Source organism: Lampris incognitus, chromosome 14, assembly GCF_029633865.1.
Source record: "Lampris incognitus isolate fLamInc1 chromosome 14, fLamInc1.hap2, whole genome shotgun sequence".
Lineage (NCBI taxonomy): Eukaryota > Metazoa > Chordata > Actinopteri > Lampriformes > Lampridae > Lampris > Lampris incognitus.
Genome location: NC_079224.1, coordinates 16,468,693 through 16,482,035, shown reverse-complemented (window position 1 = coordinate 16,482,035; position 13,343 = coordinate 16,468,693). Strand labels below are relative to the sequence as shown.

Below are 13,343 nucleotides of genomic sequence, written 5' to 3'. Positions count from 1 at the left end.
CTTGTAAATTATAGCGAATTAGTTGTCACAAAAAAACAGACAATAGCAGCTAGCTGCCGGTTTAGCGTAAGAAATGCATCCTGGGTAACTGTCAATATGGCAGCCTGCATGTTGCTCCTTGAATCCTTGTGAGCTCAGCGATTAGTTTCGCCTAATGAAATTACTCTTTGGGGAAATCTTGAAAAAATGCTTTACTTACTTTGTTGTAGAACAAGCACCACCGCACCAGTGCGATCACTATGCAGTCGATTCAATAAATCTCCAGATTTATGGAAATGTTCACGGTAGGGTAACCTAGAGCCGGCAGTCAAAGCTAGGCTAACTGCTTTCACGTTAATCACAGCTGACCTGTGTTTCCTAGCTGTAGCCAAGTTAGTGACTTAATTCGTTAGATAACTTGACCCCTTTCACATTAGTGTCCCGTAGATAACAAGTCTACTGTAAACGTTGTTCAGCACTGTAAAACAATACTTCTCGCAAAGACAGCGTTTACTAATCTCTGTTTTTAGCGTCAGCGAGTACGCAAATTGATTTTGACAACCAGTCTTGATTTACACTCTTAGGTTGTTAAACAATCTTGTCAGAATATCCCTCTCCCATTTTGAAAGTTTCACATGTACCCCTTGCGATTTTATTCCAGATCCTGGTTGTATCCATCACCAGTGTCTAATGTGTCCAGCTCCTCACACCAACCTAGAAATGTTGCGTGTCGCCTTTGGAGTCTAACTCAGAGAGCAGTCCGCCAGTCTGCCACCCACCCAGTAAAACCTCCAGAGATGGCCCTGAAGTTTATCCTGGCGCCGGTGGGCATCACTATGTCTGCATGGCTGTTCAGAAATATGGCATTTTGTGAGGCAGATGTGAACAACAACACCCTTGTAGAAGTCACAGCCAAAGACTCTGTGCCTGACTTCAAATGGCATATCCTATGGGAATTTGTCAAACCTCAGCTGTTTGCTCTCATTGGTGCTGTTGTGGTAAGCAACAATAAAGTTTAGCTATTTTTGCGGCCATCTGTTGTGTTAATGTGGTGAACATAATGGCATGGCGTTTATGCGGACTACATTGTTTTCTTTTGCTCAGCTTGCTTTTGGTGCCGCCATCTTGAATATTCAGATTCCCTTAATGCTGGGAGACTTGGTGAATGTTGTGGCTCGCCACATGAGGGAACACACTGGGGACTACCTCTATGAGATCAGAGCCCCTGCTCTGAAGCTGCTTGGACTGTATGGTATTCAAGTAAGTGCATAAGAATTCCATCATTAAGATAAACAGCAGCATAACATCATGCCAGCACTCTAATAATCTTCCTCCAGCTAAATGTTTTGTACTGTGTTGTAGATCGCAATCGTATGTACCAAACAAGTTTAAAGCTTGGAATATTGTTATAGGCATGTAACCATTATTGTTTCCTATGCCACAATGAGTGCTTATACATATAAATGTCATCATGGATCATAAAACTATCAGCTGCACTGCTCATTAGTCACCACCTTTGTTAAGGGTCTGCTGACCAGTGGCTACATCATTCTTCTGTCAAGGGTGGGGGAGAGAGTGGCAGCAGATATGAGGAAGACCCTATTCACATCTTTGTTAAGGTACATGGACCCTATTTTTTTTATTTTGAACAAAAACAGCTAATACTATAAACTAGTCCCATTACTAAGAGTTAAGTACACACGAGATTTATCAAAAAAAGACAACAGAATTTGTGCTCAGAACTAATTGAGTTTACATTTTCAACATACATTTTATAACATCCAGTGTATCTGAGGATGTGTTTTATGCCAAAGTTGCTGTGCCTGATGTAAATCTGCTGAGGTCCCTTGGCTGTGCCTATATTTTTAAAGAACAATGGTTCACAGAAGGATTTCTGAATACACCTAAAATGGCATATGGAACAAAAACAAAAACATTACTAACTCAAAATATCTGGAGCTTATTTATCCACCATCCCTGTGTCATGTTATCATCCTCTCTGCCAGTTAAATGCACAATGTTCCATAATTCTGCTTTCCTGTAGAATGAGATGGCTAGAAAATATCAGCAGGGATTCTTGAAGGTTTGTGATTTACATATAGTAACCCCCCCCCCACACCGTACACACACCACCACCACCACCACAGAAATCTGTACTCAAAAACATAGGACCAGCTGGTTGACCGTTTCTTTAGTGTTGTTTATAGGTTCTCCTACCCTCTCAAAAGACTGTTGCTTGAAGTGTTTGAAAAGGGCAGGTGTTGGAAAATGGGAAGTTCCAGGGTTGACAAGTAAAGCCCAGAAGCTTTAATATTAGCTTGAAAGATATGAGTCAAGATCGATACACACCTCAGTCTTTTCTTTCCTGCTGTTTTGGAGGCACTCCATGTGTTCTGCCTCCTCCACAGCCAAGTCAACCTCCTCTGCATCTTCTTGCTCTTCTCTCCTCTTAACAAGTAGATGAGCCACAGTTAGCATTGCCGAAGTCAGTTTGCAAAAGAACAAGTGTGCCAACTGTCATCTTAATAAAACTGACTTGAAGTTTGGTATCAGGCCAGACAGGTGATTCTAGAGGACTGATGGTAAAATGAACCCCTCTGAACATGTTACCTGCATCATTATAATTTACTACTACTTTGCTAGTCCCTACTTCACTAAATATACAACCTACTCTGACAGTAAAGTAACAGACATATTGGTTTATCTTGCTTGATACTACCTAAGCACTTGCCATCTTTAGCTTGTTTCCAGCATTCATTGTGCTTAAATTCCATTGGCAGGGCCGGGAGTTTAGTGATAATTAGAAGGACTTACATAACCTTACATCGAGACCAAGACCCTCCTAAGGTGGAGGTATTAAGGGTAAGCATCAACAAAGCCAAGAAACTCACATGCAACAGCTTGTCAAATGATAATGAGAAAGTAGGTAGATTTGAATGAAACTACAAAATCAGTCGCTCTGATGAAAGAAAAGGGACATGGTCTGTAACCCTGCCTTTTGGCTCTGGGAACAGAGATGTCTGCTCCTTGGGCTCTGAAGACATTGGATGCTACATAAAGCTTTATAAGGTCTGAAAGATAAGATAGAGCCACCCTATATAGTTTTTTATATGTTAACAGTAGCACTTTAAAGTTGGATCTAGCATGGATAGGGCGCTAGTGTTAGGAGGCTAGGATAGGTGTGATATAGTGACATAAAATTCATGTGGCAACATTCTGTACCATCTGGAATTTATTGATGCCAGCACATGGCAGGCTGACGGAGAGGACGTTGCAAATTTTTGAATGGAAAAAAGCTGTCATGGTGACTGAGAAGTCACCAAGACAGCTTTAGCGATAAAGAGGTTACACATTAGAGAAAGTGTAACCCAAAAGGGAAATGGATCAAAACTGAGGAGCCCTGGGAAATCACAGTTATCAATATTTACAATTACTTTCTTAAACTAATGACTATGTCTGCTGACTATTGCACCTTTAAGACTTGCAAATGTATGCCAGATACATAGAGTAATGCTCCTGCAGGAGCACTGTATCAGCCTTTAATCAGAATCAACATTATTGGCCAAGTGTGCTTATGCCTATGAAGGATTTGACTCCGGTTTACAGCAGCTTTTAGTACTTGCATATATCACTCACAAAAAAAACAAAACAAAACAAAAAAGAAATAAATGGAATAATAATAAATAGAATACTGGCGGTAAGTATGTATACACAAGTATGTCACTACTATACAAAATGTTGTTATGGTTGAATGATTAATAACTTGTGCTTATATATTATATTGCTTATATATGATATTTTGATATATTATGTACTAATATAACTAACTTGTGCTTATATACTATATTATATGCTTATATTATCTTATATAATAAAATATATACTATATATTTACCTATTATATATTATACAATTATATACTATATTATATACTTATAATTATAACAATAATTAAGTATTTGTAACCAGTATACATCAGTTGTATGTGTAATTACAATTGTATGCCCTGCACCTTTTCAGTATTAAGACTGATGACAAAGAATATTGAAATTGTACTGCTTTGTACTATGTTTTGGAGTGAAAAAAAAAGTTCTGAAGTAGATAAACCTTGTTTAACTTTTTTTCTGTTTCAGGCAAGATGTGGCCTTCTTTGATGCTAATAAGACTGGGCAACTGGTGAATCGCTTGACTGCTGACATTCAGGAGTTCAAATCGTCCTTTAAATTGGTCATCTCTCAGGTAGGGATGGTATCGTTAAGATTTTAACTGTACGTGGGAGCGTCCGGGTAGCGTAGCCGTCTGTTTCATTGCCTACCAACACGGGGATCGCCGGTTTGAATCCCCGTGTTACCTCCGGCTTGGTTGGGCGTCCCCACAGACACAATTGACCGTGTCTGCGGGTGGGAAGCCGGATGTGTAGTATGTGTCCTGGTCACTGCTCTAGCGCCCCCTCTGGTCGGTCAGGGCACCTGTTCAGGGGGGAGGGGGAACTGGGGGGAATAGCGTGTTCCTCCCATGCACTAAGCCCCCCTGGCGAAACTCCTCACTGTCAGGTGAAAAGAAGCAGCTAGTGACGCCACATGTACCAGAGGAGGCATGTGGTAGTCTGTAGCCCTCCCCGGATCGGCAGAGGGGATGGAGCAGTGACCGGGATGGCTCGGAAGGGTAGGGTAATTGGCCAGATACAATTGGGGAGAAAAAGGGAGAGAAAAAAAAAAAAGGTTATTACTCTTACCAATACTGCTTATTGATCCGGTACTTTAACAGTACTCATCGATACTTTTTGTTATTTATCTAAGAGAAAAAACAAATTAAGAACAGAGTTAACATTGCTTTATTTTCTCATGTCTGGACAGAGCATTACTTTTATTCATTAACCATGTTTGCATAATTTAGCTAACTCCGTGTGGGCTCTAGGCTCCTAGCATACATAACATACCTCCTGAGGTGTGTCTGTGTGTGTGTGTGTGTGTGTGTGTGTGTGTGTGTGTGTGTGTGTGTGTGTGTGTGTGTGTGTGTGTGTGTCAGCGAGAGAGAGGCAGAGAGCTGGACCCGGCCCTCGGCTCGCACATACGACAGGCTCCAAGAGAGATATCTCTCTCTTGGATTGGGAATAGCAAGACTATAACATAGACAAATGTCTTAATCTTATTGCACATTAGAAACAGATTGTTCATTTCAATTTAATGTTATTATTGTTTTGTTTTTATCCTTTTTTTGTCATTTCTTTTTTTTACATGTTTAAAATAAATCAAGTCAAATCAAACAGAGATAAAAGGTGCAAGATAACATTTTTGTAGCCAAAATAATAATAATAATAATAATAACCATTTATTTATATAGCACTTTTCAAAACAAAGCTATCTTTATTTCTCCGATACCAATAGCAGAACCATTAATGACGGAGCTCATCAATACTAAGGTCTTTAATAATTGAGCACCGGTGCCTGTTTAATACCGGGTTTTGATACCCACCCCTACTCTCAGGTATTGCTGATCACATAATTCACTATTCTTAGCATAATGACCATGTGCTGTATTTGTGCTCTTTAAGTGTTAATAAATAGTAATATTCTCCCTTTTGAACATTAGTGCCAGTAATTTGTTATCTACATAGTCAGTTTGTTAAACCCTGTTCCACATCAATTCCCCCAAGGAACAGGCAGTGTTAAGGTAGGTTTTGATGCTAACAAGTCTTTTTGCAGTACACTGGAAACGCAACAGCATCAGCAGTAATGTGGATGTTGTACCAGACCGTTGTGGTGAAGAGGGAGCTGAGCCAGAAGGCAAAGCTCTCAATTTACCAGTCAACCTTCGTTCCAACCCTCACAGCGGATACAAGTGGCTGAAATGAGTTTCCTCCGTAGGGTGTCTGGGCTCAGCCTTAGAGATAGGGTGAGGAGCTTGGACATCCGGAGGGAGCTCAGAGTAGAGCCGCCACTCCTTCGCATCGAAAGGAGCCAGTTGAGGTGGTTCGGGCATCTGATTAGGATGCCTCCTGGGCGCCTTCCTTTGGAGGTTTACCGGGCATGGCCAACTGGGAGGAGACCCCGGGGTAGACCCAGAACTTGCTGGAGGAACTAAATGTCCAATCTGTTCTGGGAACACCTTGGGATCCCCCAGGAGGAGCTTGAGGGCGTTGCTGGGGAGAGGGACGTCTGGAGACTCAGTGTTGCCAGATTGGGCAGTTTCATGCCCAACTGGGCTACTTTTTATTTGATTGGGCGGGTAAAAATGGCTCTGATAAACGTAATTATTATTACATACATACACTGGACGGACAGAGAAACCTTCTTCTAAACGGCAGTAAAAAAAAAAAAGGCTATTTTTGTGACGATTGGGCGGGTTCAGGGCTCTGATCGGGCTATTTGGTCTCAGTCAAATCTGGCAGCATTGTCTGGAGTGCCCTAATTAGCTTGCTGCCACCGCGACCCTACCCTGCAGAAGCGGCTGAAGATGAATTAATGAATGGAAATGCAACCCTTAGAAATTCCTTACAGAACCAAAATTAGTGACCATATCGCTTTCTAAACAAGATAAGGATATGGTGATCATCAGTACACAATCAAATTTTATCCCAGAGGGAAATTAACAGGAAACAGCTAACAGGAAACTAACAAGAAAAAAACCAAAAACAGATACTGTGTAATCACGTGAAGTTGAATCAGTTCATCCGGATACAACGTTTATTGAGAGATAAACGTTTCATCACTCATCTAAGTGACCTGCTCGGTCTCAACTGACTACAGGTGTCCCCACCCTTATATACAAGATAAATAAAGCTGGGGATACCTGCAGTCAGTTGAGACTGAAGAGGTCCTGGTTTCTTGGTGGAAAAAGCTGTCCCAGGCTTTGAGGCTGAGGTACCACTTGCCTGACAGTAGCAGCTGAACAGTCCATAGTTGGGGTGACTGGGATCTCTGATAATCCTACGGGCTTTGCTGACACAATGTCTGTTATATATGTCCTGGATGGAGGGAAAACTCATATCCACTGACATCCTGGGCTGTCCGCACAACCCTCTGCAGCGTTTTGCAGTTGTGGGCAGTACAGTTCCCCTGCCAGGCGGCGATGCCTCCAGTCAGGACGCTCTCGGTTGTGCTTCTGTAGAAGACCCGTAGAATCTTGGACCCCATGCCGAACTTCTTCAGTCACCTGAGATAAAAGAGGCATATGTCTTTGTGACTTCCCATATTAGATGATACCAAATTCAGGATTATCATAAATTGTTGTCACAGTCTCTTGTGTTGCTTCATTGCTGAGCATCACCTGCCACTTCCTTGCAGCAATGACAGAACTTGACAGAAAAAAACAGACCTCTGCATTAATCGCAGAACAAATACATGGTATAGTTGTGTGTTGCTAAAAGTGACATGTTAAATCTCGGCATTCTGATGTTTGTTCGTTTTGTGCATTCAAAGGGCCTGCGGAGTATCACACAGACAGTCGGGTGTTTTGTCTCCCTCTATGTCATCTCCCCCAAACTCACTGGTTTAACAGTCGTCGTCCTGCCCTGTCTGGTCGGAGCGGGGGCTGTGATCGGCTCAGTCCTTCGCAAACTGTCTCGTATGGCTCAAGAACAGGTGTGAATTCATTAGTCATGTTTTCAGTGACCCTCAGTAATTCTGATACTGTTAGATGACGGCCCCATTTGATGTGTTGCTGTGTTTTGACTGAACTGTATGGATGTGGGGCTTGAGGTGTCAAAAGCAACAGGAGTGGCGGACGAGGCGCTCGGCAATGTGCGGACAGTGAAAGCCTTCGCCATGGAGGAGCGGGAGCTTCAGTAAGTCAGAGATTTTTTTTTTTTAATTCATGACATGCAGCGGTATATACATAAATCACATGCTTATTGGCGGCACGGTGGCGCAGTGGTTAGCACAGTCGCCTCACAGCGAGAAGGGCCTGGGTTCGAACCCCAGGGTTGTCCATCCATGGCGGTCGTCCCGAGTCATCCTCGGTGTGGAGTTTGCATGTTCTCCCCGTGTCTGCGTGGGTTTCCTCCGGGTGCTCCGGTTTCCTCCCACAGTCCAAAGATGTGGGTCAGGTGAATCAGCCGTGCTAAATTGTCCCTAGGTGTGAATGTGTGTGTGTCGGCCCTGTGACTGTCTGGCGGCCTGTCCAGGATGTCTCCCCGCCTACCACCCAATGACTGCTGGGGTAGGCTCCAGCGTCCCCCCCAACCCCGATTGGGATAAGCGGCTTGGGTAGTGGATGGATGGATGCTTACTGTACACGTGTCTGTTCTGTATTTTGTCTTTTTTTTTCAGATTATATGCATATGAAGTAGACAAGTCATGTGAGATGAATGAAACTCTTGGCACAGGAATCGCAATTTTTCAAGGCTTGTCAAACATTGCCCTAAACTGTAAGTGCATTTTAAAATTTTAATAATGTATGGCAACATTTTGCTTTGAATTAGTTGTTTAGTTTGTCAGGACTTAGTTTGCTGTCACTGTGTATTGTGCACCATTCATACAGGCATTGTTCTAGGAACGATTTTTGCTGGAGGCTCTTTAATGGCTGGTGATGAAATGTCCCCTGGAGAACTTATGTCTTTCCTGGTAGCGTCCCAAACTGTTCAGAGGTGAGAGGTTTGCCTTGTTAGCAATGAAAAGTTGTACAGTGTTTCTGTGAGTAATAAAGTAAAACTAATAGGTGATATGACTGCTAATCTGTTTGTTTGTTTTTTGTGCTGTTTTTTTTAACTCTCAGGTCTTTGGCCAGCATTTCCATCCTATTTGGACAAGTGAGTGGAAAGATCTAAATTCTAGCATTTATTTATTGGTGTGTACATGTGTGTGTAAATATGTAAAGTAATACATTGAAACTACACTGAAAGTGAAATTGGCATGGCTTTTTGCGTAAAGGAATACATTTTGTTTCGCGCTCCTTCTGTAATATATTCTATACAGATGGTGAGAGGCTTAAGCTCGGGGGCCCGGGTTTTTGAATACTTGGCTCTGGAGCCTACCATTCCAGTCTCAGGCGGGGGACGGATCCCTTACCATTCTCTGACAGGAAGGGTTGACTTCATGAACATCTCATTCAAGTACTTTTTTTTAGCGTAGCTTTTTCTCCACATACAGAGATTTAACCCCCCCACCACACACACACACACACACACACACCTTTATCATTCGTGTTGGGAGGAATTGGCGCATGTATAAGATCATCCAGCTGGAATACAGATTTGTGCAAATTCATGTCGACTAGCTGCTTAACTTGCATATCAGAGGATGCTGTTTCTTATATTTATGCATATTTACAGTTATCCAACAAGACCAGGGCATCAAATCTTGAGAAACTTCAACCTAACGTTGCCCCCTAGTAAAACTATTGCTATTGTTGGCGAATCTGGAGGAGGTAACTGCTCAGTTTTTTTTTTACCATAATAACTTTCTTTTGGCATGAGTAGGATCGTTTGCCCAGGTATCCATGTTCCCAAGTGCCATGTTATTGATCTGAGTGAATAATTGTCTCATCCAGGAAAGTCCACAGTGGCGTCCTTACTGGAGCGTTTCTATGACCCGACCAATGGTGTGATCATGTTGGATGGGCTTGACATCCGAACACTTGACCCATCCTGGCTCAGAGGACAAGTTATTGGGTTCATTAACCAGGTAAAGTTCATCAATCGTTTTTTTCATTGTGGTTACTACAGCATGGCCATTTTCTCTGCTGCCTTTCTGTTGTGCAGCAGTAATACCGTAGTAATTATTCATTTTACAGCTGTCCACTTTTCTGTACCTTCCATTTCTGTTTGCAGGAACCAGTGTTGTTTGGCTCATCTGTGATGGAGAACATCCGCTTTGGGAAGCCCGAGGCCACCGATGCCGAGATCATCAACGCCGCCAAGCAAGCCAATGCTCACCGCTTTATCACAAGTTTCCCAGATGGCTATAACACTGTGGTTGGTATGTGCTCTTTGTGTTAGTGTTTGTGTTAAGGCATTAACTTCTAGATCAGCGGTCGGGAACCTATGGCTCGCGAGCCATATATGGCTCTTCCGGTGACGGCATATGGCTCCCAGACAATTTTGAGTTGAAAATTATTTTTTTTTCAAAAAAATCAGTTTGGAACTGATTTTAAAATACTTGTGATATTTCTTAATAATACTGTGTCATTTTAAAGTAAACAGAAATTAGTTTTGAAGATAAATTTCACGGGTCACGGGTCACCCGTGGGTCGGGTCGGGAACCAATGGCTCGCGAGCATGTCCGGGTCATTGTAAAGGTGAAGAAATCAATTTTATCAGATAGCCAACTAGTTTATCCGCTTCAACCCTTGTAACGGAAAAGATGGCGAAAAGAAAAAAAGACGATGATTACCGTGCATTCCAGGCTGCGTGGACAGAGGAATTTGCATTTGTGGAGAGAGCAGGATCTGCGGTATGTCTAATATGCAATGATAAAATTGCATCGATGAAACGGTCAAATATAAAGCGGCACTTCGATACGCACCATGCTTCATTTGCATCGAAATATCCAGCGGGGGACAGCAGGAAAAGGGCATGCGAGGAGCTACAGCGGAGAGTGCAAACGAGTCAGCAGCAACTACGTGTGTGGACCAAGCAAGGTGACGGGAATTCCGCTAGCTTTGCGGGGGCTTTGGCAATAGTAAGGAATGGAAAGTCATTCACAGATGGCGAGTATGCCAAAACATTCATGCTTGATGTGGCCAATGAACTGTTTGATGACTTCCCAAATAAAGACAAGATAATCAAACGAATAAAAGACATGCCCCTGTCAGCAAGAACTGTGCACGATCGTAGCATCATGATGGCAAATCAAGTCGAGGAAACACAAATTAAGGACATAAACGCCGGGACATACTTTTCTCTCGCGTTAGATGAGTCAACAGACGTTAGCCATCTATCTCAGTGCAGTATCATTGCCAGGTATGCTGCAGGTGACACACTGCGTGAGGAAAGCTTGGCTGTTTTGCCAATGAAAGGGACAACAAGAGGAGAGGATTTATTCACGTCTTTCATGGAGTTTGCTAAAGAAAAAAAACTAGCGATGGATAAACTTATTTCTGTCTGTACTGATGGTGCACCCTGTATGTTGGGGAAGAACAAAGGATTTGTAGCGCTTCTCCGTGAACATGAAAAGAGAGCCATCCTAAGTTTTCATTGCATCCTGCACCAGGAGGCGCTTTGCGCTCAGACGTGTGGCCAGGAGCTTGGCGAGGTGATGTCTCTGGTCATTCGAGTGGTCAACTTTATTGTTGCCCGAGCTTTAAATGATCGCCAGTTTAAAGCTCTGTTAGAAGAAGTTGGGAATCATTATCCCGGTCTGCTTTTACACAGCAACGTGCGTTGGTTGTCAAGGGGGAAGGTGCTCAGCCGTTTTGCAGCTTGCCTGAGTGAAATCCGGACTTTTCTTGAAATGAAAGGCGTCAAGCATCCTGAGCTAGACAACACTGACTGGCTCCTGCAGTTTCACTATCTCGTGGACATAACTGGCCATCTGAACCAGCTCAATGTGAAAATGCAAGGTATTGGAAATACAATCTCATCCCTTCAACAAGCAGTGTTTGCATTTGAAAGCAAGCTGGAAGTCTTTCTCAGGGACATTGAAACAGGTCGTCTTCTGCACTTTGAAAGACTGCAACAATTTAGAGATGCATGCTTAGCAAGTGACTCCACTCAACATCTGGATCTCCAGCAGCTAGCTGGCTTTACGTTCAATCTCCTGCAGTCATTCAAAGCACGTTTTGGAGAATTTCGTGCGCGCACTGGTCTTTTCAAGTTCATCACTCATCCACATGAGTGTGCAGTGGACAAAATCGACCTGACATGCATCCCCGGGGTCTCTATCGGAGACTTTGAGCTGGAAGTTGCTGACCTGAAGGCATCAGACATGTGGATGAGTAAGTTCAAGTCACTTAATGGAGAGTTGGAAAGTCTTGCGCGACAGCGAGCAGAGCTGGCGAGGGAACACAAGTGGACAAAAATTAAAAATCTTCAACCTGAAGACCAGCTGATTCTTAAAACTTGGAACGAGCTTCCTGTGACATACCACACAATGCAGCGTGTGAGTATTGCCGTATTGACCATGTTTGGCTCTACATATGCATGTGAACAGTCTTTCTCGCATATGAGGAACATTAAGACCAACCTACGCTCACGTTTAACTGATGGAAGCCTCAACGCCTGCATGAAGCTCAACCTCACCACGTATGAACCAGACTACAAGGCCATCAGCAAAACCATGCAGCACCAGAAGTCGCATTAAAAGTAAGACATATTTAATTTATTATACGTTAAAAATACTATATGGCTCTCAATGAAATATATTTAGAAATATTTGGCTTTTATGGCTCTCCCAGTCAAAAAGGTTCCCGACCCCTGTTCTAGATTCTCCTTGAATGGAGTTGATGAGTAAACACCCAGTCATAACTGTATTCCTATGAATGTCTAGGTGAGCGAGGTGTAACACTGTCAGGTGGCCAGAAACAACGCATTGCCATTGCCCGTGCCTTGATCAAGAACCCGAGCATCCTGGTGCTGGACGAAGCCACCAGTGCCCTGGATGCAGAATCTGAGCGAGTGGTGCAGGAGGCTCTGGACAGAGCCACAAAAGGTCGCACCGTGCTTATCATCGCTCATCGGCTGAGCACTATACAAGGGGCCGACCTTATCTGTGTCATGAGCAATGGCCGTATTGTAGAGGTGAGGTGCATGGACATTGAAGTGCTCCTGTGTCTGTTTAGTTTCCTCTCCATTGTATTGCACTTCCTTTCAAAACTTTAGTGGGATTTTCTTCATATATATGGTGTCCTTAGATGAAACACTCATTCAATAGGATTAGTGTTGCGAAAACCGAAATACACAGTGAATCATATAGGAGCATCCTATATGAACTTTAATGGTCATTTGTTGTTGTTTTTTTTGTTTTTTGTTTTTTTAAATTGGATGTGACAGCTGATATTTTCTTGCTTCCAGGCTGGGACTCACTTGGAGCTGCTGAGTAAAGGAGGGCTCTACTCAGATCTGATCCGCAGGCAAAGAGCCGAGGGACAGAAATGAAGATTTAAAAAGAGTTTACTTTAGATGTACTTCAAGTGATGAATTAAATTTCTGAAATGCATTGGGAAACCTTGCATGAACAGATCATTGATAATTGAAAATAAATATATTGTGTTTTTTAGCTCCGAGTCTACATTGATGATCAGTTGTTCAAATTCAGTTTCATAAGTGGACCAACTGGATAGTTTCAGTTTTAGCTGGAACTCATTACTGGCAAAGAACTTAATTGTACAGTATTTAATGCAAATAAAATATAGTGACTTTCCTGCTGTATAGAATTCTTCTGCTTTTCAGAGAATATACTGTATTCATTAAATAATAAGAAAATAAA

General features: G+C 42.7%; 1 protein-coding gene across 1 annotated transcript; it reads left to right on the top strand.

Annotated features, from left to right (window-relative positions):
- Window positions 1-108: 108 nt before the first annotated feature.
- abcb8 (ATP-binding cassette, sub-family B (MDR/TAP), member 8) lies at window positions 109-13,343 on the top strand. The gene is made up of 16 exons (XM_056293172.1): window positions 109-284; window positions 641-977; window positions 1,084-1,239; window positions 1,504-1,598; window positions 4,113-4,218; window positions 7,401-7,562; window positions 7,680-7,765; window positions 8,250-8,347; window positions 8,461-8,566; window positions 8,695-8,728; window positions 8,895-9,031; window positions 9,251-9,345; window positions 9,469-9,602; window positions 9,749-9,896; window positions 12,405-12,655; window positions 12,929-13,343. Exons 1-16 carry the CDS (start codon window positions 187-189, stop codon window positions 13,010-13,012), a joined length of 2,127 nt encoding a protein of 708 aa, XP_056149147.1. The 5' UTR covers window positions 109-186; the 3' UTR covers window positions 13,013-13,343.